General features: G+C 37.8%; 1 protein-coding gene across 1 annotated transcript in view; it reads left to right on the forward strand.

Moving 5' to 3' along the window:
• Positions 1-27,921, forward strand: part of TG (thyroglobulin) — a 155,389-nt gene that overhangs the window by 53,309 nt on the left and 74,159 nt on the right. Inside the window, exons 29-38 of the mRNA XM_035561698.2 lie at positions 259-339; positions 2,422-2,559; positions 3,786-3,962; positions 5,019-5,130; positions 5,682-5,761; positions 7,892-8,035; positions 11,395-11,460; positions 22,141-22,275; positions 23,377-23,541; positions 25,092-25,314. Coding sequence (XP_035417591.1) covers positions 259-339; positions 2,422-2,559; positions 3,786-3,962; positions 5,019-5,130; positions 5,682-5,761; positions 7,892-8,035; positions 11,395-11,460; positions 22,141-22,275; positions 23,377-23,541; positions 25,092-25,314 — 1,321 coding nt within the window. The remainder of the gene's footprint in view (positions 1-258; positions 340-2,421; positions 2,560-3,785; positions 3,963-5,018; positions 5,131-5,681; positions 5,762-7,891; positions 8,036-11,394; positions 11,461-22,140; positions 22,276-23,376; positions 23,542-25,091; positions 25,315-27,921) is intronic.

A 27,921-nucleotide genomic window follows, 5' to 3' on the forward strand; every position in this document is an offset into this window, starting at 1 on the left:
TGCATAGTGATTGTGGGTATGGCATTTGCTTTTATTCTCCAAACAGGGTATTTTGGGTTACATTCTGCTTATAAGGTTACAAGCAGATGCTGTTACTCATTTTTGATTCATAGGTTGGAGAAACTAAATAAGGAGTTTTCCTAATTAGTACACTTTACTCTAAAATGTTTGCTAAAGTTAGGGAACCAAGGATGAGCTTGTCTTGTGGAAGAAAGGTGAACTGAATTATTGTGCTCTTTAATTCCTGTTGCATTTCAGGCTCCGATATGGTCACCCGGCCTAAAACCTCTGTGTGTGATGCTACTGCTTTGAAGATAGAGAATGATCTAACATTATCAGGTATTATAGTAAAGGCAGATAGAGAAGATAGCAGAGGGAGGTGCAGAATTTAACCAGAGAATATCACGTATTGTCATATATGTACTGTAATGATGTAGGTATTTAAGTACAAAGGACTTCTTTTAGGTGGAAAATCTGATACATTTTTTGGGAATGATGTTTGAAAAATGTGCCTCCTGCAAGCACCTCATATCTTTCTGGTTTTCTACTTTCACAGGCCAGTCTGGAAATGAGAAAAAGTTAAAACTTTCTTAGATTCATTAAACTGTAAAGACATAGGAAATATTATTTGGCCGAGGAAAAAAAAGGCATAAAACCAGGGATCAAATCCTTAGTCTGGGTACATGGGCATATCTACTTCTACTGGTGATATGACTGTAAATGCAACACTTAGAGGAAGTAAGGACGAAATTGCAATCACAAGTCTTTCTTCAAAGCTAGAGACTCTGTTATTCCAGGGTCTGCTCATGGTTATACTAAGTGATTTGTATGTACAAAATAATTTGTATTACTTTAATAGCATTCCTCTGGGCCTTCAGCAATCCTATCCTAAAACTAGGAGAGCAGTGGAGTTTGATGAGAACATACTGGTTTGTCTCTGATGAACTTAAATCTTTGCTGAGGAGCCTTGACGGATGCCTGAGCATATGGCTTATTACACGTCAAATCATAACAGAAAGTGAATTGATGATTTTGTAATTTGAATGGAAGGTAAATTTGAATGGAAAGTAAACCTATAATTTGAATGGAAGGTAAACAAAAATGTCTTTTTATCTAGTGGCATTCCTATACAATCAGTGGTATTTTTAGTCTAGACTTCAACATGAGAAATAACTGCGCTTAATACAGTGGGTGAAATTCTCTTGCATTTACCTGCCAAGGCATGAGCAGAGCCCTCAGGACTCTCCTTTTCCTTGCTGTGGCTGATGATATCATTAAAACTCAAAGTTATGCAAAGTATTCATCTTCTTTCTCCATGCTTTAAGCTTAGTCATGATAAAAATAGTTTTAAGGGAAACTGAAGGTTGAAGTTGAGCTTTGAAAGGTAATGAGACTTATAAATCACCTTTTCGGAAAAGTTATGGATACATTTGGGAAAATGTCTATAGAGTTTTTAATTACTTGGTGATCGTGCTTAGAGCACATGGTAATGTCTCTTTTCTATTTTCTGATAGAAATACAAAATGATTGTGCACTCACAGCATGTCAGTACATTCTTTGGCATTTCAGCTGCAGTTATGTGTCTTTGATTTTCTATATTCATTTTTGTCTGGCTGTTTCAATTCATCTATGGTTAAACAGCAAGAAACTCTTACAATGCTGGAGTACCTGGTGATGAGACCTGCTGATGACATTTCATAAATAGAAAGGTGTTTATGAAGAAATTTGCAAGAGTGTCCATTTCTCTGAATATTGCTCTAGGACTCTTATTTAAAGGGATTAATTTTAAAACAGCCTGAACTTCCTGTGATTGTTTCAGAGGGAGCTGAAGAGATGCAGAGCAGTGTATACATGTCTAAAGACCACAGGCAGAAGACAAAGGAGTTATTTAATATGGTCAGTGGGAGCATGAATTAGGAGAAATACTATTAAATATCTGAAATAGATATTAAGCTTGTTAAGAAAACATTTAACTGAGAGGTGTAATAGCTTCCTAAGGAAATATAAGGAAACTAAGGAAACTGCTGCATTTTGGATCAATAAAACTAGATTGATCAAGATATTATAAACATCTTCCAAGAAATCATACTTCATTGTTAGACAGATGTGTTGCATGACAGAGTAGAGCCTTCTTATTTCTAGGAGCTGTGATTTTTTTTTATATTTTTATTTTTTGGTGGTGGAAATATTCTGGCAATGCTGTGTTGTTCGGTGCAGTTCAACAAGGAAGCATTGCCTACACAAACATCAGTAATTGTGGTTGGACTGTTCCACCAAAGGCTGGAACCTTTGGTGGTGTTAACATTACAAAATGGTTGCAGCTGCTTTACTTGAAAGACAAAATTTTATATGTAAATAAATTTAATTTATTCCAGACCATAACTTTTGTGGGCTTGAGCTGTTTGTTTGTTTGAATCTCAGATTCCACAAAGGATCTTTTCTACCTAATGGACAACAGCCAGATACAAAGCAACCCAAACTATTCAATTCCTTACCAGCAGTACTGGGTTTTCAGGCAGAAGTACTCAGCGGAGGAAGCGGTGCTTTGGTGTCTCACACGTAAGATATCTTGCAGACAGTTATTTTGTAGGATAGTAAGGAGATAATTAACCTAAATCTTTCTATAGAATATAGGTATTATAATAATTCTAATAATACTAATTATAATAATTATAACATAATTACAATAATTATAACAATAAAATCTGGACCTAGATATTTTTCAGGGGAAAACCACAAAATTTTCATGGAAGCCAGCTATATTGAATTTTCTATTGGGGCCCCCTCATGATCATCTTCTACTGTGGCAGAAAGGGTACCCATCATTCATGGTTAGACTAGGTGATCTTGAAGGTCTTTTCTAACCTTTATGGTTCTATGATTCTATAATAATTATTAATATTCTATAAATATGTTATGGGCAAGAATAGTAGAAGATTTGGCAGCATAGGCAATACTTTGCTATTCTTGAAATATAGTTTTCTAACTAGTGGAAAAATACAGATATTTTGGGGTTAATGATGAAGTATATTTTGACATGATAAATGGAGAAGAATTTCTAGCTCTGACTACCAGGAAGGCAGAAGTGAGAGCACTAGACAGTGCACAAAGATCACTGTAAGAAGACAGTAAAAATATGCCTGTCTAAAATTAAGCATTGACACACACATTTACAGAAGTCATTGCCACAGCAATTAAGAAATGGGTTTGACTACTCTGTTTCTTTTCTGAAAGTGCTTTATTACCTTGGAGCAAATTTCAATGCAAATTTTTGCAAGCAAATGCATTGAACAGTTGATTCTGGAAAAGTTATATTTATTTTTGTTATGTATGAACATTTCAGAAATTGTTTGCAAACAATTCATAAAACGTTTTAGAAAATATTTAACTTTATTGTCCTTTTTATTCTTTAAAGTAAGACACCAACAAGCAATACAGAGTTTTTCTTGATTATACAGTTTGTATGTCAAATTTACTAAAAAGAAAAAAAATACAGATCTTCAAGTCACAGTGTCAGTGGCACCAATACACTGAACTAATGCTTGTCACAGCTGGAGAACATATCTTTCCAATCAGCTGTGGTATAGCTCCTTTTCTGTGCTCTCCAAGTAAATTTGCTCTTCATTGTAACTAGAAACAGAATCTGTCCCCATTTCTCTTGCATTGTAATAGGATAATATTGAAATTCTCACTTTCAGTTGTTTGCTGATTGATAGCATGAAGTACACTGAAGAGAGAGGAAGGAAACCCTAATGTGTCTAAAGTTTAGTGACTTTGCCTCCTAGGTTGTGCACAAGAAGATGAATTTTGTCAAATGGCAGATCTTCAAAATGCCACAGACACATACTTTGTGTGTACCCTGTATCCAGCAGCACAAATTTGTGATGGCAGCATTGACCAGATAGCGGAGAACTGTCGTACCGTCCTACCCTGGCAACCACAGGCATTGTATCGAAAAATAGGTAAGTTATGGGATTTGAATGTATGTGTGCTGTAACCTTGGCAATGCAAGCTGGCTCTTGACTCTGAGAAAAAAAAAAAGTCTGAATGTATAAATTAGTGCTGGGATGTGATGTTGCAAGTGAAGGCCAGGCTGTCCTGGTGTGACTTTTCATTTCTGCAGTTAGCAATTCTTTGAGTGGTGTCTTCTTCAAAGTGCTGGTGATTACACTTCAGTGATATTAACTACAAGTTTAATTCTCTGCCTTGGTTATTCCCAGTTCAGAGAGGCCAAGTGTAGCTCAAATAATCTGTCTCAGGTATTAGGTGTTTTTATAATGTGGGTGAAAACAAACAGTCATAGGGATGACAACAATTCCATTTTCTACCATCAAAATTTCCATGGTAGTTAAGCAATACAAAAAGTGAAAGTATATTTATCTAAATGCATTCTTGTTGAGTGTAATTTTTTATCTTTTATTTATTTATTTTTTTTAAAAAGCGAATCCAGTGTTATAGACAAGGATTCTAACCTCCACTCTTTGAATGTGTGGGGACTTCAGTGGTTTTCTTATATTGCTCACATGAGGAAACTGAGACATGTAAGCCTGTTATCACTGTGCAGCAAGCTATATGTTTGCTGCAAACAAACAAACAAAAAACATAGAAATCCACTGAATTCAATGATTAAACTGTGACTTTTGGGGGAGCCAAATATACAATAATACATGAGCATACACACTCGATTCTTCCCATCTGGATCTGTGATCCAGTTTTTGGACCAAAATGATGTATTCATGTCAATACAGATCCAAAACCAAAGTCCTTAGTTAGAAGTCTTTCCTTGGCAGAGTACTTTGATCAGCTTTTAGAGACTTCACTTGTTGGAATTTTGTGCATCTTTAGGCTTAACTCTCCTACGTTTACTGTGACAGTGTAAAAATGTCTTTTAATTGACTAAGGTCATTGTAGCACAGGAATGTAAGCTTTATACTTACCATGTTGTTACTTGACCAGCATACATAAATTAGAAATAAAAGGTGATTTTTCCCTGATTTTGATTTTCTTTTCTGTGCCAGTCACTCTGAAAAGTTCTGTGAAGAGCTTCTACACACGTGTACCATTCCAGAAAGTAATGGGGATCTCAGTGAGGAATAAGACTGACATGAGCAGAAAAGCAGTTTCAGATGGGTAGGACATGACTGTTTCTTTGCTTTTACTGGAATTTTAACCGTGCCTGAAATACCAAGGCAATGTTATGCAGATGAACAGGATCAGATGATACAAGAACAGCATTATGTGAGAATACTTAACAAACAAAAATGGCATATGATTTAAAGGAAATTAATAATTGAGGTATAAATAATAAGGTGTGTAATTAATTATAAATTATATATGTGTGATTTAGTACTTATACTTCTACTAAATTGCTGCTTGGCCAGTTAAATCTCTTAGCAGAAAATAAATTTATGCTGATACTTTTAGGGCAGTTATCAAAATATTAATGTAAATTATTAGATGTAATCTGGTAGATGTATACTGACTGAATGTAATTTCATCTAAAAAATGGAAATATGTGGAAGTATCTGTGAAGTATGAAGAACCACGAGGCAGTCTTATCATGCAGAGCTTCTCTGCAGGTTCTTGGTGTTTCTTCCCTGTGCAATATCCTATCTCCCCTTCTCTAGGACAGAGAAAAATTATTAATGATAATAAAAGTAATAATATTTTTCTATTCCCAGCTTTTTTGAGTGTGAGCATTGGTGTGATGCTGACCCCTGTTGCACAGGATTTGGTTTTTTTAATGACTCTCAGCTGTCAGGTATTTTTTTCACTGTTATTATTATTATTATTATTATAAATATTTTAAATCTTCAGCATTCCAAACTTTACAATCCTTTTCCTATGAACTGCAACTTTAAAAACCTTAGTGGATCTTACCCAACCCTTCCTAACATCTTTTCAAGTGATCTTAACTGTTCCTTAGAAGTTCAGCCCAATAACACATTCACCATAGCAGAAATTACTAGGAAAATGAGTCCTTAAGAGGCTGCAGTTCCAAAAGCATGATGCTCAAACTGATAAAACTGTACGAAACTGTTATTTGCTATTTATCAGCACCTCTTCCAATATGCTTGTTGACTTTTTGTGAAATTTTCTGTTGTTTCATTTTTTTCTTTTAAGGCCTAAGACAGCTCAATTAGAAACCTAAATATTCCTGTTTAAATGCAGGTTAAGTACACAATGTCCATGGGCACTTTGGGGTAACTTAGACTTTTCATTTTCTTGTATTTCTGAACTTTTCTGCTTCCAAATTTTGGTCCTCTACGTCAGGAAGAGTGGTTGGGGACAGATGCAATTTGCTTATGTTCTACCCCTTAGTATTTAAGTTATCTTAAGTCTTAAGACATCTAAGTAGCATTTAAGTAGCATTTCTGTTAGACAGAAGAAATCAGATCTTTAAAAGTATGTGTGACCTGAGAGTCTTTGAAAACTCAAACACGCATATTTTATTTACCTGAGATGGCTAAGTTAACGGTATTGTCAACCTATGCTCTCTCTATATTCAGCAGAGGCATGCATAAACACAACTTATAGGATCATTAAAGGCTTTGGTTGTCTAAGATCTATTCTGGAGATACTTTTCTTTCTCTCCACTGACTCTAAAGGAATTACTCTGTTTAAAACAAAGTATTCAATAAGTGTTTAAAATTGGATGCTTTCCAGGTAAAAGTCAATGAAATAATTTTAATGTTTTATTCCAAATTCAGATTCAGGCACCTAAAATGGTCAACTTTGTTTTCAGAACTGTTGCATGCTTCAGCCTGCAGAAGAGAAGGCTCCTGGGAGACCTCATTGTGGCCTTTCAGTACCTAAAGGGGGCTTATAAAAAGGATGGAGAACAACTTTTTACTCAGTCAGATAATGATAGGACAAGGGAGAATGGTTTTAAACTAAAAGAGAGGAGATTTAGATTAGATGTTAGGAGGAAATTCTTCACTCAGAGGGTGGTGAGGCCCTGGCACAGGCTGCCCAGAGAAGCTGTGGATGCCCCATCCCTGGAGGTGTTCAAGGCCAGGCTGGACAAGGCCCTGGGCAACCTGCTCTAGGGGGCGGCATTCCTGCCTATGGCAGGGGATTGGAACTGGGTGATCTTTAAGGTCCCTTCCAACCCAATCCTCTCTATTTTAACCAACTCTCTCTGAAGTTATTAGAAAGTACTGTTTTTATGATTCACTTGAGAATTTGGAACACTTCAAATATGTTTTTAACGTCTTTTTTTTGGCAAGCAGGCAAATTTTTCACACAGACAGAAAAGAGTAGGTTGAAAAATTAATCCAATGTATTTCACATTGGAATTACTGTGCAAATAAAAAATAGTTGACACATGTCATACCTCCATATGACCATGTGAAATTTGAAGTCTTAAGTGAGTACAACTTTAAGTTTCTTTAAACAGTTCTAAAAATAAATTAAGGATTTTAAAGCGTTAAACATAGGAAATTGACACCTTTTTGTTAATCTGATTAATATTTATTATCTATAGCATTTCAGACATCTAGTACTGTAGTGAAGATGAATTTCAGTTGTAATTTTCACATGAAATAGAATAAATCTTAAATGAAACTTTGTGTTTCAAAGCCTACAATTCTTAGGTACAGAAATATCTGTATTAGCTCTTTGAAAGGCATAATTTTTATCTTTGATTTAAGTAGGAGCTATGTTTCAATATACATACAGATTTTTAATTTTCAAGATTGAATTAATCAGAAAGGGCTGCTTGCTCAAAGGAGGGACTCTGACTTTGGGACAGGATTTTTACTAATGGTAAAACTGTATTGGCCAGGTATTTCCATTTAATTTCCAAGTCAGTGGAATTTCTTTTAACATGCAAATTGTTAACATGGGAATTTTTCCTCCTCATTTCTGTAACTATTTATTTCCTTGGCAGGAGGAAAGATTGTGTGCCTGACTCTGAACAGCCTAGGAATTCAGACATGTGCCGAGGAATCAAGAAGTGCTTGGCAAATTTCAAGTTGTAGTTTGCCAGATGCTGAAGTCAGAATACATCCATTTGGCTGGTATCAAAAGCCTGGTAAGTATTGCAGAGCATGTGGCCCTGCCGACTGGTATCTGCATGTTGGATCCTCTTAATTAGCTTCAATGCACAGAAGCTTCAGCTTTCAGGTGACAGACCCATTTGCAAACACAGAAAACAGACGAGGCAGACAAGTATGTCTGAGAGAAAGAAAAGTGTATTTTAATCTCAATTTTTAAAGATAAGGAATAGAAATACCTCTATAGAATTTCTCAGGTTGAATGAGAGAATTGTGGCCAATAAAGGAATCCAAACATATTCTGTTCTGTTTTGCAGTCCTGGTCAAGAAATCATTCTTTGTTTCTCTCTGCTTGGCTTATGGTTTAACAATGTGTGTGGATGGGTTGCTTCAAAGGTTTGGTTTTGTTACAGAATTTAAAATTCCGCTGCTTTACCAAAGCAGCCATGTTCTAAGGTAGCACTGTATTATTAAGGCAACAAGAAGACATCATGTGTTTAAACTGAAGAGAAGTTATGAAACGTTAGGTTATTTCCTGAAGTGGAATCAAAACTAGATCTAGTCAAAATTAATGTTCTTTTCCATACTGAAACAAAAGATAATTTTATTAACTCAAGAAGTCATTTCATCAAAGTAAATGAAAAAACACATTTTAGTTGCTAATAGCAAGGGTCAAAACTTCAAGCTAAGAGCTATCATGAAAATATCTTTTATCATATCTCAGAATAGGAAAGCCATTATTTCATCTGTGCTAAGAGAACAATATATGTATATACACCTATATAAAATTCATCACATTCCATGTTGGAACTGAGCACAAACTGAAGACTGTCCATAGCAGTAACTGTGGTATCTGCAGAATGGACATTTTTGGATGAAGTCCAAATTTTATTTTCCTGTCCTCTCTAGCTAACACCTCCATGGACAGCAAATATCTAAATGGCTTTCACTTAGCTTTTTTCGAGTTACTATTCTAATGATTAACATCTTTTGTGAACTGGGTGAAGAAAATGAAAGATGTTTACAAAGTGAAATATCTTATTGTTTCTCTGATGCAAAAGAATAGTTCAGAACAAACATCACAGCATCTTGCAGAGCATAGGGTGGAGGCAATGTGCATTTCAGAGCAGCTATTTAACAGTTCATCAAGATAATTGGTATTCTGAAGAGGGCTGCAAAAGTTAGTGCAGGTCTGTATCACATCAGCTCCTATTTTTTTGGATTTTTTATTTTTTTGGCTTCAGAATCTATATTTGGCCTAATATGGCATAAGAGAATGTTATTTAGTTATTGTGGGAGACATTTTGGAACACCGAAATGATGATTTAGAGGAAAAATCTCAAACTCTGAAATGTCTCTGGTTTAAAACACTGAGAGGAATGAGTGCTGTAGAGATCAGAGAAGAAACACATGGAAAGCTTTGGTTGGCTGGACAGTCCATTGAACAACACTGGACTTCCTACTTCTCATAGATGAACCCCACTAGAAGCAGGGAGGCCCCATGAGGCCGGTCTGGTGACATTGGCAGAATCAGGGAGACAATTTGAGCCAAATGACAGTAATTAGGAGCATTTTTTTACTGCTTTTAACTTCCCTAATTTCTTGTAGAGTCGAGAAGAATTTTGATATCTGAGTAGAAAGGGGAGGCATATAGTGTGGGTATATAACGCCCAGTACATGTCCTGTTGAAGTTGTGTAGGGCTAAATCAGATATCCTTGCAATGCACTGCATTTTTCAGTGTTGGTAACTTAAATAAAACCCTAATTCACACTGGAAGTCTCTGAAATACGAACTTGTTCTGGAACTTTTCAAGCCCCACGGTGGCACTCTGCCCACTAGAGCATCCATTTCTTCCTCTAGTGGTGCAACCCTTGCTAAAGAGAAGATGCAGCACAGAGTTGAGGAGCTGTCACGAAAGCTTACAGGATTTGTTAAATTCTCAATGTGTGGGCTTGCAGAGGGCAGTCTGAGGGTCTAGCATGATAGGAGGGAAACAACAGCCCAGATAAGGTAGGCAATGTCAGGAGCCCGTGGGCAGGAGGAGCTGAGACGCAACTACGAGAGAAGAGTGAAGAGCGGTAGAAAGGCAAAGTGAAGAGGATGAGTCGGCAGATGCGTAGATACACTTGCATTTCTTGGAATATTTTTTCCTCTCGTTGATAAAGAAACATCTAAAAATAAAGGACGCTTCTTGCTTCACAGGCAGAGGAATGATGAAGAGGAGCCCATGGTGTATGCAAAAGGGGGAGCGTTAGGAGAAACGGTGATGTTTCCTTATGTAGTGAGGAAGCTTCAGATGTTTTTCCACCAAGGCACAGATGTGTATGCAAATAAAGATATTTGCAGACAAAAATTTGTGTCAGTTGTGCTGGTGTGTTGGGGGTCTGGGAACCAGGAAGAGGAACAAGAAGACTCAGGCTGAAAGGAAGAATGAGTGAAATCTGAAGGAGGAATTTACAGTACGTAGTGGGAAGTTATTATGAGGTGGGGTCTTTAGTTTTAGTCCCCATCTTCTGCTTGTAGGAAAGTGCTCATGTCTCTGCATTTTATAATATGTTATGTTTACATGTGTGCAGCTCTGCTCATGAGCAGTTTGTCTAGGTATGTATAGTCATGGTTGCAGTCCAGTAAATGGTGAATGTATAGTAACATTTTAAAGAGATAGTGAAGAATTAGGGCTATATCCAGGATCCTAATGTCAATGAGAGTGGTAAAAATCATGAGCATTTAGACATTTATATTGGTTGCATGCATGGACAATACAAAGTGGAAGAAGCAAACAAAAAATCAGATTCATCTTCAGCATCTGTTGGATGGTAATAGTAGAGGATTTATAACTCATTTAATTAGTTGAAGTGTTTTGCATAATATGATTGCATGAGGGCAAGGTATTATTTGTTATTTAAGATTGCAAAACCTTTAAGGGAAATGTTAGCAACTGAGAAGCTTCATATGTGGAAAATATGAATGATTATTTGAATTTTAATTTGAAAAGTTTCCTGCTGGAAACTGCCTTGTTCCTAATTCTCCTTCTGAGAAATTCCAGTTTGCTAATCAGGAAACAGAAAATATCATGTCTCTTCCGATTCAAGAAACTGAATACAGAGTCGGGCATGGAAAAGCAAAACTACTGAAATGAGTTATTCATAAATAACTGCATTTTGCAAAGTGTTTGTAGGAATGTTTATAAATATATAAATTGGGGGATGTCTGATTTCATATACAAACAAAAAGGGTTAGATAGCAGAAAAGGCTCAGATTCTTATTCTTGGTGCTTATGGTGAGAAGATGCAACATTCATATCTCAGAAATGACGTGGGGAATACTGAGGTATTGATTACATTTTAAACCTTCAAGTGCAATTTTGTTCATACATTTTATGTTTTTTACTTTTAGTTGATTTGACGAACACCATCTCTAACCTGTGTCCGCCTGTTAGTTTACCTTTCAGGCCAGAAAGTGGTAAGTGTATTCCTGTATTAAGTCAAAAAAAAAAACCTGGATGCATCCTCTATTTTGTTCATTTTCCTAAAAAATCACGCTATAATGAAGTGGTGGTTGTTTTTCCCATGAGTTTATTCATTCAGGTGCTGTATGTATTCTTTTTATTAGTCATTAGTCATTTATAGGGAAGAATTTTTTCCAGCCTGACTGCTGGTTTAGTATACCTCAAGGTCACTACCATAAGGTCACTAAGCCAAAATATTTGGCAGGATTGACAAAGAAATTTGTCATTTATAAGTGCAGATGTCACATGACGTTCAATGGATGTGAGCGTTCACACTGTACTTCAGTGGCCAATGAAGAAAAGCTCTGTCAAGGGAAACCTCCTAAAAAGCTGGTTATTGCGTTATTGTCAACTGCTGTGGGGTTTCTAACACTTTCCCTGAAGCATCTGGTGCTTGCCAGGATGGCAAGGGGAAGATGCCAGATTAGACAAACTGCCAGAAGTTGCTGTAAATATGTGCTGAAGATTTTCCTGAATGCGAGGAGTGACAATGAGTTTTCAGATTAATGCAAACAATTGCAGTAGAGATGCAAAGACAAAATTAGTGAATCTAGTTTTCTCCTCTAAAGCTTTTTGTTTAAAAACCAAGAGGATGACAGGAAAAATTCCTCCAGAAATTAAGGCAGGCTTGCACCACTTCAGAATTGATGTAGAAGAATGATAAATTCTGGTCCTTGTTTACAGTTTTCCAAAAGGGTGAGAATACTATCTCAAAGTTTATTCAGAACTGGGTAACAAGAAATGTCGTATTTCAGATATGTGTTGGGTCCCACTTTTGAAGAGATGCTGTAAATTGCTATGGTACTGTCTTTTTTATGAGGAAGAAAACTTATTTCAGTCTTGCAGTAAATCTTATGATACTTGCATGTGTTATTTTAAAAGTGGGTGGATCCTCTTAATAAATGAAACTTAACCGCTCTCTTTCAGGGCTGTGTGTTTATTGCACCCTAAAAACATATGCAAATTGTCAAGAGCTACACGCTTCCCTGATGCATCCTTTCCATAAATACACAGCATGTCTGCTAAATGCTATGTTTAACAGAAAGGAAGCAGGTTGACTAGTCATTATACAACTTGATTTAGTCTTTGGGTTAGACTGAAATTGCAGAGTCTCATCCATCTCTGCCCTTGATTACCTGTTTATCATGAAAAAATCTTTTAATTTGCTAATTTTCTTGTTTTTCTCTTTTTCCTTAAACCAGCTGCAACAGGGCTTGCAGGAGGTGGTTAATATTTGCAAAGCATTTTCAACATCAAGTGCAGAATTTATTATTAACTATTTTATCATCTTGTCTATGATTACCAGTTATGTTCATGTTCAGACAATTTGTATTTGTTAGTAGAATTTCTGCTTTTATAACGATCACTTTAATGTAGTAAAAGGAATGCCCCTATTCTTATAAGTAGGCAGAAAGCTTTTTTTAGTGTGTGAGAAATGCTGGGAAAAGCTAGTAGGGTAGCATGTAGGGTGGACAATTCTATTCCTTTGCAAACTGGGGGAAAAAAAGAAACCTGCTTTACTAAAGCTTTGTTCCTCCCACTCTGGTTAGTACACATTTTGTGATTTTACTTTTGTGTTTTTCTTGTGTGCTTAAGCAGGAAAATAGTGACCTAAGTAACACTAAAGGAAATTAAGCCTTATCTGTCATCTGATTTTCACTCGAGGCTGTCCAGAACTTAGCCACAGCAAGTTAGGTATTCATCTTACCCTTAGTAAAAACCGTTTTCCTACACCCATTTCCAGGTCATCTTTCCAAATACAAAGCAACTTGTGAAGTCTGTGGTCTGCAAAAGTCTATCCCAAGTGGATAGAGCTTTTCATAAAGAGGCAGGTGGCTGTCCCTGTTACTGTCCCTGTGAGTGTGGTAGCCAGATGATGAGTGTGAGAAAATATCATTGTCCAATGACATTCTTGTGTGTATGATTTGTGTGTGCATTAAAGCATATATATAGAGAGAAAACTTTCCATCGAAAGATCAGAAAGATACTTAAATTTGAATACTTTGCCAGAAGGTTCTGTGAAATATCTAAGTTAATGTTATATTCGATGTAGAGTCCAAGTTTACTGAAACCCAGGTAAAGCCTATATTTTGAAGGACAGTTAATGCGTTTGGCTACCTCACTTTCTTGGTATCCAACTTGCAGTGCTCAGGACAGAGTTTCCAGCACTTTGCTTCTGCACATTTGGAGTCGGGGTACAGAGCACTCCTCCATTCCAAATCTGCCGTGTTTTCAGTGTCTGACATGTTATGAAGAAACCCAAATTAGCAGGCTTATTTTCAGTCTCATGGGAAGTACATGCTTCACTTGTTTTATTTGTCTTTCTTCTTGATAGAGGGTTAAAGGCATGTAGGAGCATAGAACAATGGGAACAGCCTTATCAAGAAGGGATTCTGCAAGTATTATGGGCAGTGTAAAGAGTAGGAAAAATGCAGGTCTGATGTTGAATGGGATCTGAAGGCAAGGAATATGGAAAAGGGTGAAGTACTTAGTTTCTTCTTAACATCAGTCTTTCCTGGTAAGTCAAAGCTTCAGCAATCCCAGGCTGAGACCAGGGGCAAAGATTGAAGAAAGGAGGAGTTACCGTTAGGGGGGTAAGATCAGGTTAGGGAACAAGCTGGACATACAAGCCCCTTGGGCCTAATGGGATGAATCCAAGTGTGCTGATGGAGCTGGTTGATGTAATTGGGAGGCCACTCTCTTTGAAAAATCCTGGTGTTGGGGAGAGGTTCCTAAGGCCAGGAGAAAAGCAAACTCCTGTCTTCAAGAAGGGCAAGGAGTACCCAGTGAACTATAGGCCAGTTAGCCTCACCTCAGTCCCTGGGAAAGTGATAGGGCAACAGATCCTGGAAACTATTTCCAGATAAGTGAAAAATAAGAAGGTGTTTGGGAGTAGTCAGTGTGGTTTTATGAGAGGTAGATCATGCCTGACCAACCAGATCATCTTCTATGATCAGGTGAGTGTCTAAGTGGATGAAGGGAGAGCAGTGGATGCTCTTGATCTTGACTTCAGCAAGGCTGTCAATGCAATCTCACATAACATTCTCCTGGAAAAATGGGTGAAGTAGGGACTAGATAAGTGGACAATGAGGCGGACTAAATACTGGATGAACTGCCGGGTACAAGGTTGTGATCGGTGGCACAAAATTCAGCTGAAGGGCAGTCACTTTTATACCTCTGGCTAATAAAGCCTGGGGCTAATATTGTTTAATATCTTCAGTAATGACCTGGACAATGGGTTAGAGTCAACTTGCAATGAGTTTTCAGATGATAAAAGGCTGGGAAGCATGGCTTTCAGACCAGATGGGTGTGCTACCATTCAGAGGGACCTCAACAGGCTGGAGAAATGGGCAGACTTGCATCTTGGATCAAGCTGTCTTCATCAAGTTGTCTTTTAGATCTATCTGAAAACTGGCTAGGACCTTCACTTAGTAATTGTACAGAAAAGCTGTTTTAACACTCATCCTGAAAAAAGGTCTCTCTCACATTCACACATGCCTCAGCTTTTCTAGCTCAAATTAGTAGGACTATTGGCTCCTTTTCTGTCTTTACTTTGGTGGTTTGCTAGCTTATGTATCTGTAAGAAGGTATTTTGAGGAATTCTGGATATCCCATCAGAGGCAACATTGTTGAATATCAGTTTCTCCATTTCTACCCTTATGGAAGGATGTCACTTCAAATTTGAGCATCTCTGGAGAGCGAGTAGAATCTCCTTGCCCTGGAGATGTTGAAGTGTCATTCTTAGATTTAAAACAAACAAACAAAAAAAAAAAAGTCAAAATTCTCCATCTTTTCCCTTGAATAGCCAGGCTAGAGAACACTCCTTAGAAGAAATGTTTATGGCCCAAAAGTCATGCCTGCAAGTCAGTGCTATCTGTCAGGAGGCAGGCGAGGTGTACACTGAGGTTTGGTTTGTGCCTTTTGCCTGATTTTTTCATTATTGCTTCCTCATCCTTTGCCTGTCTTCTTGCAATACTGTTTCTGATATCAGAATGAACTCTCCAAGTCACATTCATCATTAATCTGTAGTATATCTAACAGAACGTGTTATATTTAACTAAATAATAAATTTTTGTTTTGTATACTTTGATTTCTGTATCATATGGAGCAGAGCATGCTCTGGCTCTTGTGTGGTGATTACTGCACAGTTTCTGTTAGCTGAGAAATAGTGCTTGAAAAATACATATATTGAGCATGCTGGGAAAGTCCTACTTGTTACATTTGGAACATTTTTTCCCCTAAAGAAGCTAATGTGCTGTGATGACAGTGAGTATGGAACCATCTGTGGCTAGTTTCAGGTATGATCTGTGACCTTTAAAGATCGGAGGGCAGCTGTTATTTTAAGATTGCCCGTGCTGAAAATGCTCAGATAGTCATGCTGCAGTCTTGGTTTACTGATGCTAGTATGTAAGAAATCTGCTGAGTTCTGTGAATATGGAGAAATGTTATAGTAAATGACAAAATAGCCAGGTCTCATAATTAGATGTGAGATGGAACTTTCTGCAGTCAGTTGAAAATACAGAAAGATAAGAACTATTATTTTTTTAGATAAATCCTATATTACTTGGTATCCTACAGTCGTATAGTACTGTTGTTCAAACAATTTCGGCAGAGGTGTTTGAGCTGAAGAAATTTTTTATGTCTTTATAACTAAGACTGAAAGAAGTAAAAGGGTCTGTGAACCTTCTTACCTGGATTTTTAGAAAATTACTTGTACTTAAAATGAAAAGTCTGCAAATATTCATGAGTATGCAGAAGGGAGGAATGGGATTGTTGTATAATTTCTGCTTTTGTACTTTATTATCAGATTTTATCTAAACTTTAATGACTGTGTCTTCAGATTCTTCAGTTTTAAATAGGATAGGGCTACTTTTCTTAGATCTGGCATCTGCTACTAGATTATGACCGTTGATCTCTGCACGTGACCGGAGAATGTATACCGAAACATGTGGAGGGATCATATGGGCTCAGTTTCCACTCCACCCAAATTAAGTAATTCGTTGAGAAACCACCAAGGCATATGGATGTCATGATCTGTTAGGTCCTTTCTGTTTCTTCCTTCTGTGATCCCTCGATGGTTATCATAATTCCCTTGATGCAGGACTGAACAGTGGCTACAGGATTTTCCCACATGACAATAAATTTCCCATCAGGGTATCTCAGCACATACGGTATTTCCAGTCTCAACAGGGATGCTCACAGTAGTACAGGTGCTGTAGCATGCGGTCAGCTGAGCTGGACTCTCGCTGAAGCTCCATACCAATCTCAGTGAGGTGATGGAGGACAGTGGAAAGCTTGGAGGGGTTAGGACAACAGATTTCCATTCTTTTGTTTTCCCTGTTGCTTTCTTGAGACCACAAGTAGACTTGTGACCAACTGCTGCCTAGAGAAGCAGACCTCTGGAGCAGTCTGAAAGCTTCAAAGATGGATATTATTCTTTGGGTTAACATCTGAAAGCTACTTGCAGTTAAGGTGGAGATCCTTGTACTGGACTACCTTGCCCAGAAACTTGTGTCTTGCCTAGGAGACTCTAAGAAATCTCTCTTTTTTTTTTTTCTTTTTTTTTTTTTCTAATAAGTATTGAAATTGATGACGATTAATAGCTTTATTTGTTTTTCTGTTTTCCCCACAATATTGTGTCTTTGGTGTTGAAACACAGACAGCCTTTTTCATCCATTCCTAGAAACTGATCTGTTGTGCCTGTGTACAGCATATTGGAACTCTGGTGTAGAATTATTCTGTCTTTGGTCTTAAATTTGATTTTATTGTTCATAACTAAGAGGATTTTAACCTTTTTAAACAGTTTATTTTAAACCTAGATAAATATCTGGTACAGTTATATTATTATATTACTGTTCTATACCATTTGCTATAATTGGCAGTACCGAAGGAGGGAGAAAGTTTGCATTTCACATCAGCATAGCGTAATTGCTTGCCTCTAAAGGCCATAAATAACTCATTTGTTAGTTCAGAACATGTTTGTCTGAGGTGTGATTATAGTTATTATGCGGTAGTTTTAAGAAAATGACTCCTTTTGAATTATTCAAATCTCAGTGGACTGACAAAAATGGGAAGCGACTATATGTTAAAATTATATTGTCTGCAGGTCCACTCTGAGTTGGCAATGCATGGTTTCTAGAGATTGTTGCTAAACAGACAGGGTAGCAGCCTTCATTGGGAAATAAAGTCTCTGAATTCTAAGGATATAAAACACTGAGTTCAGTCTGTGAGCATGTTTTTGACTTAAGTCCGAGCTATTAAATATGGCTCACAAACTTCAGGATTAAGTTCAGAATTTATCTTCAAAAATAAATCAGGCATAGTAGACCCAAAGATCTGATTTATGTACCTCCTTAACTTCATGTTAACCTAGTCTGACTTATGTATCTCCTCACGTTCATGAATTTTCTTCTAAATTTAACTTACATTATTGCACTTCTGTATCTCTGTTTCCTTGTATGAAATGTCAGATTTTCCAGCAAACTGAGAACTGACCCTTCTTTGCCTTCACTTCAGTCAGTGATGAAAGTTTTTCTGACTTTATGAAGGGGATTTTGCAATGTAATTGCTTGTGACAGTGGGAGGCTGGACTCTGTGCCCCCAGGAAATCTATTTCAGTCTTGTGATCCTCTGACTTGAGTAGGAAGAGAGTAAGACCAGTGTGAGTCCTTTTGCAAATCCAGTCTTAAACCTTGCCTATCCAAACAAGAACATCTGGAAGAGATAAGTTCTCTTTATGGGACATTTATAATTTTGCAATAAAAGTTACAGGGCTGGCTGGATTCAGAGTACTGCAATTACCCAATCAAAGCAATTGCCAAAATGTGGTTTGGAAGGGCAGAGCTGAACCTATATATAAACCAGAAATGTGTTCCAGCCCATCAGGTGCATTATGCATTTTGAGTACGGCAGTGCCAGACTGAAGCTGTATGCCTTGTGAAAGCAGCTTCTAGATGAGGCAAGTTTAGCTCAGCTGTGTGAAAAGCTCTGTTTTGTCCACATAATGAAGTGGGTGTGCATGGCCTGTGGGCATTGCTGTATCTGCTGCTAGATGGGGGAAAGGGAGGAAGGAAACAACCGATGGGTAAAATGTCTTCTTGCAACAAATATCTGCCCCCGGTGGTGCCATGGATGGCTCTGGATCAAAGAGCCCTGCTCTATCATCAAAACAAGCATTAGTCTTTCTGCATTTATCTGCATCTGGGGTCAGTGGGGCAGAAGATTGGAAAGGGGCAACACTAGAAGTCATCGTGTCAGTATGAATCTGGTCTGAGATTGAGTGCTCCCTCCAGGAGCAAGAGTGCAAATGAACAGAAAGCTCGCATGGGTAGTAGGAGGTTGCAAGGGTCGCTCCTGTGAGATTCAGGGCAAAGAATAAGCAAAGGAAATTATATTTTAGGTATGAATGAATGATCTATTGATGTTCACATCATGAACAATCACTGATCTGTGTCTAGCATGGGCTGGAAAGTCGTCATTGTGTCTTTGTGTACGTTTAAAATAAATGTTATTAATTTGGCTCTATCCCACATAAAGGGATAAAATAAAAATATTTTAACACAGAAGTAGGAAATATAAATTTAGCTTAGAAAGAATGCTTCTGAATGTTTGACATATGGGCAAATTGAGGCATACTAAGATTACATAACATTATCTAAGGTCATTTGGTGAGTCAGGGAAGCTATGGGATCAGAGTTAGTCTGTTGAAATATCTTCCAAAACCACTGATGCACCCAGGCTTGCTGATTTTCAAAGGAATCGAGAAAAAAATCTTTTTTTTTTTTTTTTTTCCAAGGAACCAATAATCAGTAATTTGAAGCCTTCTGTCTTAACCTAGAGAGTTTACTTGTTCCAGCAGTAGGACCTTGATTATCAGTACTGTACAACATGCAAGATTGCAACATTGCTCTTATGTAAAAACATAATTAGTTGTATTGATAATCATGTTCATTTTTTTTTCAGAAAATGAGTCACTCAACGTGTTTTAAAACAGGGAAACCACTGACAATATGGAATGTAGTAATTTCCACATGATTAAAACCGCTCTGTTCTTGAGCATGGACTATTCACTTATCATAGAGGAATAAAATAATTAAATGCAGTAGGTCTGTTGCACCAGTCAAGCTCCGACTGCAGGGTCATTGCCTCCTTACTACTTCAGGCTTACACTACCTTGGGAAGGATTTTTCTTGCAAAGGCAAAGAGTTATAGCATCAGTGTAGAGCCCTAGTTTGTGGCAGTTCCCCTGTGTTTTCACGAATTATTTGGAACAAAATATTTTCTAAATCTAATTTACTCCTTGTTATTCTCTGTCTATTTGCTCAAGAAACGATACAACCCGGCTTCTCTGGGGTCTGTTCTTGGTCTTGGTTCTCATCAGCTGGAAAAGTATGTCAACACCAGGATTTCCAAGTTGCAGGGAGTCCATGCCACAGCCCTGATGGTGTGAGTAAGAGGGCAAGCCACATCTTAGGATGCATGAAGCACAGCATAGCCAGCTAGTCAAAAGAAGCAATTCTCCTGCTATATTTAGCATTGGCTCAACTTCACCTCAAATATTGTGTGCAGTTCTGGGCTCCACAATAAAGAGGGTAGTAAGGTCCTTGAAAACATCCAGAGGGCAAAAAAAAAAGCTGGTAAGAGGGCTGGAAGATGCCCTGTGAGGAGAGGCCAAGGACATTTGGGTTGTCTAGTCAGGAGAAAAGGAGGCTGAGAGGTGACCTCTGTGCTCCCCACAACTCCTGAGGAAGGAAGTGCAGAGGGAGGTGCTCCCTGGTAGCTGATAACAGGATATGTGGAACAGCCAAGCTGAGCCAGGGGAGGTTCAGGTTATCAGGAAAATAATCATTACCATGAGAGTGGTCAGGCTCTGTCACAGGCTTCCTAGTGAGGTGGTTGATGCCCCATGCCTGCCAGTGTTCAAGAGGCATTTGGACAATGACTTTGTTAATAAGCTTTAACTTTTCATTAGCCCTGAAGTGGTCAGACAGTTGGACTTGGTGATCTCTGAAGGTCCCTTCCACCTGAACTATTCCATTCCATTCTAATCTCAGATCCCAGCTTCAGATTTAGTGTTGAGTGGTATGGTGACAGCTGTCTCTGTGAGGAGAGGAAGGAAACTTTGCAAGGTACCCATTTCTCAAAGGACTAAAAGAAATCTTTAATGAAATGAACCATTTTAACTTTTGGATCTGTGTGGTAAATGAACTGAAGCAACAGGACAAGGTCTGCTCACCAAGAATAGCAAGGTAGCAGCTGACTAAGCTCTGTCCTCACCCTACAATTACACAGAGGGTAATGCCAACCTCCTGTTTAGGACTCAGCAGGACACTTTAGGGCCCTTTGGCTTTTAAAATATGTTGAAATGAGAGGAACTAAAATAAGTAAAGACACTTTCTTTTCTGAGCTTTCTTTTATTCTTTTTTGACTTGTGTGTACAAAATTGACAGCCTGCAGATAATTTTATGTTTTTGTATGAGAAAAAGTTTGTCTTTTTTTTTTTGAAATCCATTGTGAGTCAGAATATGATGAATTTGAAGAATATTAGTGTCAATCTATATGTTCATATATATGTATATGTACATGTGTGTTTGTGAATATGCATGTCTGTGTATATATATACATGTGTATATAAACGTATCTACATGAAATGGAATGAAATTTTAATTATGTAGCTGTTATGTGACATTAGAACAGTTCATAGAATTTAATTTAACCGTCTAGGAAATCAAACTAAAATGATCAAAATAATCCTTGTGGCTTTAAAAAGAAACCCCTGTAAATCTGTGAAAATTGCATGTCCTTCTCTGGGAGTTTTGCTGATCATTTGTAAAGGAAGAAAAATGAACTATAACATTTGTAAAAACTCTTGTCTTATTTTCACTTAGTCTGTAAGGTCAGGACTTGTTGTTTGAATGTAGATGTATACAGGCAACACAGACATCTCTGTTCAGCTATTAAAGTGAGGTTCCCTCTACAGACATCATGGACATCTAAACCAGTATGGAGATATTGTATCCTAAAACTACCTGTTCCTCCTCACAATAAAAGGAGTCTTGTGTAATTAACTAAGATGTAGACACTTACCTTGTAGGTGATCAGGACTGAGACTACCTTAGGACACAAGCTCCTGTTTTAGATATAGATTTGGATGTCTGCTTGGGGTTCTGGCAGTGCCCCGTCACATGCAGAGTGTCCACTTGCTTTCAAAGGAGTTAGGTGCTGTGCCTGCTCTGGTACTTGTGTGGCAGCATTAGGACCTGTGCCCTTTAATATAATTATACCTGTAAGTTTTGATCAGATACCTTTTATGTAAATCACTGGGAATTGCATGCATAAGTCCTGGACAGAACTCCTCCCAGTTTACCTCCTTAGTAACTGAATACCTTTGTAAACCTAACTGTACATTACTTCTGCAAATTTGACAGGACCATCTAGTCAATCAGAAGCCATTTAATTTTATATTTATTTTATTCCCAGTTGGTGCAATGAAAGGTGAAAATCTCTCACTGGAGAACTTCCCAGTGCTTTTACTTCTATATTATTTTCCTCTGTTATTTATTTTTTATTCTATTTTATTTTATTTTATTTTATTTATTTTCTAGTTATTATTCTTTATACAATTAATTTTACAGAGTATTTGGATATATGGCAATCCTTAAATGCAACCTCTGTTCTCATGGATTCATCTGTCTCCAACTTTGAAGTTGTGCAAGTAAGCAGGGATATATCCAATGACTTTGCCACTGCCAAAGACTTTTGTCTAGCTGGTAAGAAACGGATCACCATAGCTTTACAGAGCATGTTGGGTAATGAGAATGGAACACTAAGAATATTTCCTCCCTTACCCCTCTTTCCCCTCAACCCCCTACCAACATAGAAATACTCGTTTTACTTATTTTAAAGACCGTCAAAGTGGTTTTGAATTTTAGAGTAGGAACTTAAACAGTTTATCTAATGAAAGTTACAATAAACATAAAATGCCATACAGTGGTAGGATGATTTTGACACCTCTTTGGCACAGAGAGCTCTTCTTCAGGCACTGGGCAATTTGGAGAATACAATAGCAAATGATTTAAGGGATGATGCCATTATTTTTTAAAGAATAGTTAAGGGATACTATTGTGTAACTGGACACAGGAGTGAGGCAGATGGTAGAACCATCTACCATTATATAAAGTAACTTGTAGCTATAGTGTGTGAGGGCAGGTTAACTGAGAGCTGGGATGAAGCAGGGGTTGGACTGTAGTAACAACAAAGGGAGTTTCTTTAATCAGGAGTTTGGCTAGAGAGCAGAGTGCTTTAGTTGTTTATAAATGTCAAATCCTCAAATGCTGCAGAAGGACAGAAACAAGAAAAAGTCAAGTTATTGCTCCCATGTAGTACAGAAGATAGTTCTTTGAAGATCATCCTCATAATATCACATTCTGCAGTAAATGGTCCTCATCTTATAAGGGTGAGCAGTGTAACTTTTGCTTTTCTTTTTCCAGTAACAAAGTACAAGGTAGGTTGAGCAAGAGGGTCATTTTTCTTATCCTGAAACCTTCACTGGGGGCTCCCTGGAGACAGTAAGAATTCGGTTGAGATTCTCAGTACTTTATTAGAAGATTTTTTTCTTCCCTTAAAACCCATGAAAGCAGTTCTCTTGCAGCAATGCTCAATTTTAAAGCCAATATAACCCCTGGCTATTTTGGAAAACGTTTGGGAATTATGGGGACATTTTATCTCCCATTGCTATACTTTAGAATTAAGTCATATCCTTGTTGCTTGACCTGTTGTGAAACCTTTCTTTTAAGCATCTCATACATGTCATACAAAACACTTTGAGAACACATTTTATTTGCTCTGTCTCTTCATGTTTCACCTCACAGCATGTTCAAAGAACCAGACGTGTACAGTTGTTACACTGGAAATCAAGCCTTCAGCAATAAGATGCCTTTTTTACCCTGATACGCAGATATGCTTACATGGCCTGCAAGGGCACAGCTGTCAGGTTTTACTCAAAGAGCCAGCTACATACATCTACAGGAGACAAGGTAAGATCAGGTTAAGGTTATGGAAGGAACTCAATGGTGGTGGCCTGAGCACAATTCTTGTGAATGAGAGTGTAAGGAAATACTCAGTAAACATAAAGAATTATGGAAGTCTCCTGGACAGGTGTCCATTGCTGTTTTAGTGGAATTATAGCCAAACAGGTCGGAAAAATGTCCCCAAATAGATTTTATTAAAAAAAATGTTACTCGCTGAGGCATAAAATAGTTTAGTCTATACAAGAGGTTTTGGAAAGTGGAGAATCGTAAAACCAGCCATCCAACCAAAAAAAAATTAATGGAAGTCAAGCTCCTTCCTTGTCATCTGCAGTCGCTGTTTCTTTATGTTCTTCCTTTTAAAAATCTGTGAATAACACAAAGAATGTTGAAAACCCACTGTTAATTGAAAGTCTTAAGGACCATTTCTGGAGGAAAACAATAACAACAATAACGCCCCCAAAAAACTCAAGTTCAACTAATATTTTTACATAACTGAAAATAGTTTCAGAGAAAAATAGAAGTTGTCTGGACAGCTAAATGTTTTGTTGTCTAGCTATGTACCTATTTGGAGCTCTAAGTTCTGTGGTTTTTTTTTGTTGTTGTTGTTTGTTTGTTTTGTTTTTTCCCTGATATTTTTAAATGCTTTCTTCTGGTATAACACTGATTATTTCTTTTATGAGAAACCAGGTAACAGTAAGGGGAAACGGGAGAAATATTTTCTTTCTGCTCACCAAGGTTTCTGTGAAGAACTGACAATCAATGAGAAGATTCTAGGTTCAAACTCAGTGAGAGAAAAAGGGATTTATCATTATCAAATGAAACAGAATCACAGACTGAGTTGCAAAAGCTAGCTTGGGTGTATTTATGAACAGTTTTGTCTTTAGTCGTGTGCTTTAAAATTTGGTTCCTGCCTATCAAATAATTGTTTTGAGAGTGGAATAATACCAGGTATCACTTAGCTTTGTTTTAAGAAAAGGCATTAAGGAAAAGTTTCTTTTTATTTTTTGTATATATGGATAATGGTTGATATAATCCATATATTAAAAAAAAATAGATGAAACTGAGGAATATTTCTTAGTTTTCTGCAATTAAGAAATAAGGAGACTGAAATGCAAATCTGTCCTGGTGACAGCCCAAACGAATAATAATCTTTCTTCTCTCTGACCTGAAATAAATATTTAGAGGTTTAGTGTCTTGCTTTTTAGAGTTAGGAGTGAGGAAGAATCTGAAAATCTCCTTTTTTTTTTTTTTTTTTTTTTTGTAAAAGCTCTTAGGTATATATACTAATGTGATATCTTACCTGGAAGAAATGTTTGAGAAAGTGTTTGGAAAGCATATTAGTTGCATGTCTGTATCCAGTAGCTAGCATCTAGCACAGTATGAAGTATTTTACAGGGAGAGAACAACATAAATTTATCTGTGCTCCATTTACCGAAGTGAATTAGACACTCAATTCCATTTGCCTGAATTTAAACCTGTTCATTTTCATTTCTGAAACAGTGCTAACTTAAATAAGCGAATGATTTTTTCCTTTGATGCTCCCCACCCCCCAACAGATTTATTCCCGCCCATCTCTGAATCAGATTTAACCCCATCCGTGTACATTCCATCACATGGAGACTTGATCGGCAAATCCCAGGTGGCGCGCATCGGCTCAGAGTGGAGAAATATCAGCCAGTTCCTTGGGATTCCCTATGCTGCACCTCCCCTTGCAGAGAGGCGCTTCAATCCTCCAGAGCCGTTTGCTTGGGTGGAAACCTGGAACGCTACTGTGGCTCGGTAAGGAAGTCCTGTGAGCATCTGCAGAAGCACTTGTTTCACCCAGGTGTAGGAAAGGAGCTGGAGTCATGACCAAGTTATTCATGTTCTTTCCTGCAAAAAGAACCTGTAGCATACAGATAAATATAACTTTGGGACTACATTTAGCAAAAAGAATAATTTCTCTATCTATATGGTAACACATGCAAACAACTCAAGAAAAAAGACAACTTTTAGTACATTCACTTGAATCTTTGCATAACTCCATACATACTGTATAGTGTCAATTCAATTTAATTCTGAGTACGTATTATATTCAAAGAAGTATATTTTGGTCCTGCTAAGCTATAAATTTGTAGAGTATTGAATCAAATGGGCACTTTAATGCTGGTTTAACCAGAAGCTGTGGGTCTAATGAAGATATTTTCAGCTTTGTTCTAGCTAGGTCAGGACTCAAATAAACTTTTCTGTCTAAAAACTGCTGGAAGTACTGAAGCTCTGAACATTTTATGTAATGCATTAAGAGGAAACAAGACATAGGAACCATGTTAGTGGAAGGGCTAAATTTCTCCAAAGTCCCTGTGTCTCATGTTTCCCGGTGGTTAGCCCTGCCTTTCAGGGCTATACAGACACCACTGCTCACTTGCTTTACAGAGTTTAGGTTGGAGGCACTCTTTGAAAATGTCATTTGTGTGCATGTTTGTGTTTCATTTAGTCTTATGATATGGGTCTGAACATTGCTACTTTGGTAAACCAAAATGACAAATTGTGACTGCGTATTTCTTGATGAAAGAAAACATGGTTTGAGTGACACTACTAAAAATATATCCACTGTGGAATGTGTCAGGACTGTGGATTAAAAACAAAGAGAAAATAATAAAAAAAAAAAAGCAAACAGAAATGCAGCAATAGCTAGGAACAAGGGTCTTTCTCATGGTGCATCTAATAGAAAGCAAAATACAGAGCATACGAAACACTCCTGAGCAAGCTATGCTGTACACGTACACAGGAAGTTGATACAAGAGAGCTGATAGCTCATCACATTCCTATCGGTTAAAAAGCTGACTGTTCCCTAGTAGGCATGAAGAGTGAAGAGCTGCAAGGGAAAAAAAATAATTAAAAAAAAAAAAAAAGACACAGGAGACTGAAGGTGCAAAACAGTGAAAAGGAGAGAAGCAGATGGAAGGATTCGGTGAACATTTTTTTAGAGGGGATTCCAGAAGTTAGGGCTGAGAGCTGAGCTTTAGTGACCTGAGTGCTTCCAAGACAGACAACACTAACCTGAGGTCTACTGAGATTCTGTTATCCGTCTAGCCACAGCTGGCCATGCAGTCCTGCTCAAATCCCTGTACCAAGAGGCGTGCTTATGTAGTCAGTGACAAGCTACTTGAGCTAGTAGATCTGGCCAAAAGCTTACTTGCTTAAGAAAGAGAGAGATTTTGCAAGGGAGCTTGGAGGATGGCACTCTGCAGACCTGACATAAACTACCACCTGCTTTGGTGGAAACACACCCTGATGAGGCTACAGATTTAAGAGACATGGAAGCTGTTTGGTCCCTCCACTGCTCAGGACTTGTTACCAGAAGTTTCTAGTAAATCCTGTGACTGAGTGAAAAGAGCTACAACCTTATCGTGGGGAGCTGAAAGAGCATTTGCCCTTTGGTGGTGTCATCCTTCAGGTTGCACCTGAGTTGTGGGGGTGTTAACAGCATAACCACAGTAGGCACACAGCCTTGTGTACGTTGGAGGGATCTGGTGAGACCATGGCCTTTTGTTTCTTCAGCTGCACGGTTATGTTAACACATGCACCATCAGCTCTTTGTGTATGCAGACACACTGTGGTGTCTGCCAGGACTTTGGTAAGACTCATCTGCCTACGTGGTCTCTCTTTGAAGACGATGCCTGGTGTTGCAGTGAGGAGCAGTTTAGGGACCTCGGTTAGTCTGCTTCTATCCGTTAAATTCTCAGTGCTTCCTTAGGCCAGTGGAACACTTGGCCATTATCTTGTATTATTTATTTAAGATGTAAAAATATATATATTTGAGCTTAGCTTGGAGAATTAGAGGTACTTCAGCATCCATGTGTATAAAAAGTGTTGAGAAATTTATTTCTGAGTATATCAGTGTTGCACAATATTTTTATACAAGAAATTCACGTTAGAATATTGCCATTACTGACAAAAGAAAATATTTGTTTACCAACCTGGACCTGATCAAAGACTTCCAAAAAATAAAAAATAAAAATGTGCAGCTGTTGGAAAAGCTGTGGACCTGCTCAGCAGGTGGCAGCCTTTCCTCGGAGTCAGTCCTGGCATGAATTGGTCCTGGGAGCTGGAAGTGCTGGGACTCCTGATGAGATGCCAAAAAAGCACAGGTGGTGAGTTCTGCTGCACTGTGGAACACTGTGCAATTAATAGCACAAGACTGGTCATCCTGGCTGGGGTCCTACCTGGGGATTTGTATTTTGTCTGCCTAAAATGACTTGAGCAGTTTTGGTTAGAGATATGTGCTTCTCTATGGCAGTGTGAGAGTTGTTGAGTGACATCACCTTCCTGAGAATCTCCCTTATTGAAGACTTTGTAGAATTAAACTAAAGCTTGTCCTTTTCCTTGTAATTTTCTATTAAATTT

Source organism: Cygnus atratus, chromosome 2 (assembly GCF_013377495.2).
Source record: "Cygnus atratus isolate AKBS03 ecotype Queensland, Australia chromosome 2, CAtr_DNAZoo_HiC_assembly, whole genome shotgun sequence".
NCBI lineage: Eukaryota > Metazoa > Chordata > Aves > Anseriformes > Anatidae > Cygnus > Cygnus atratus.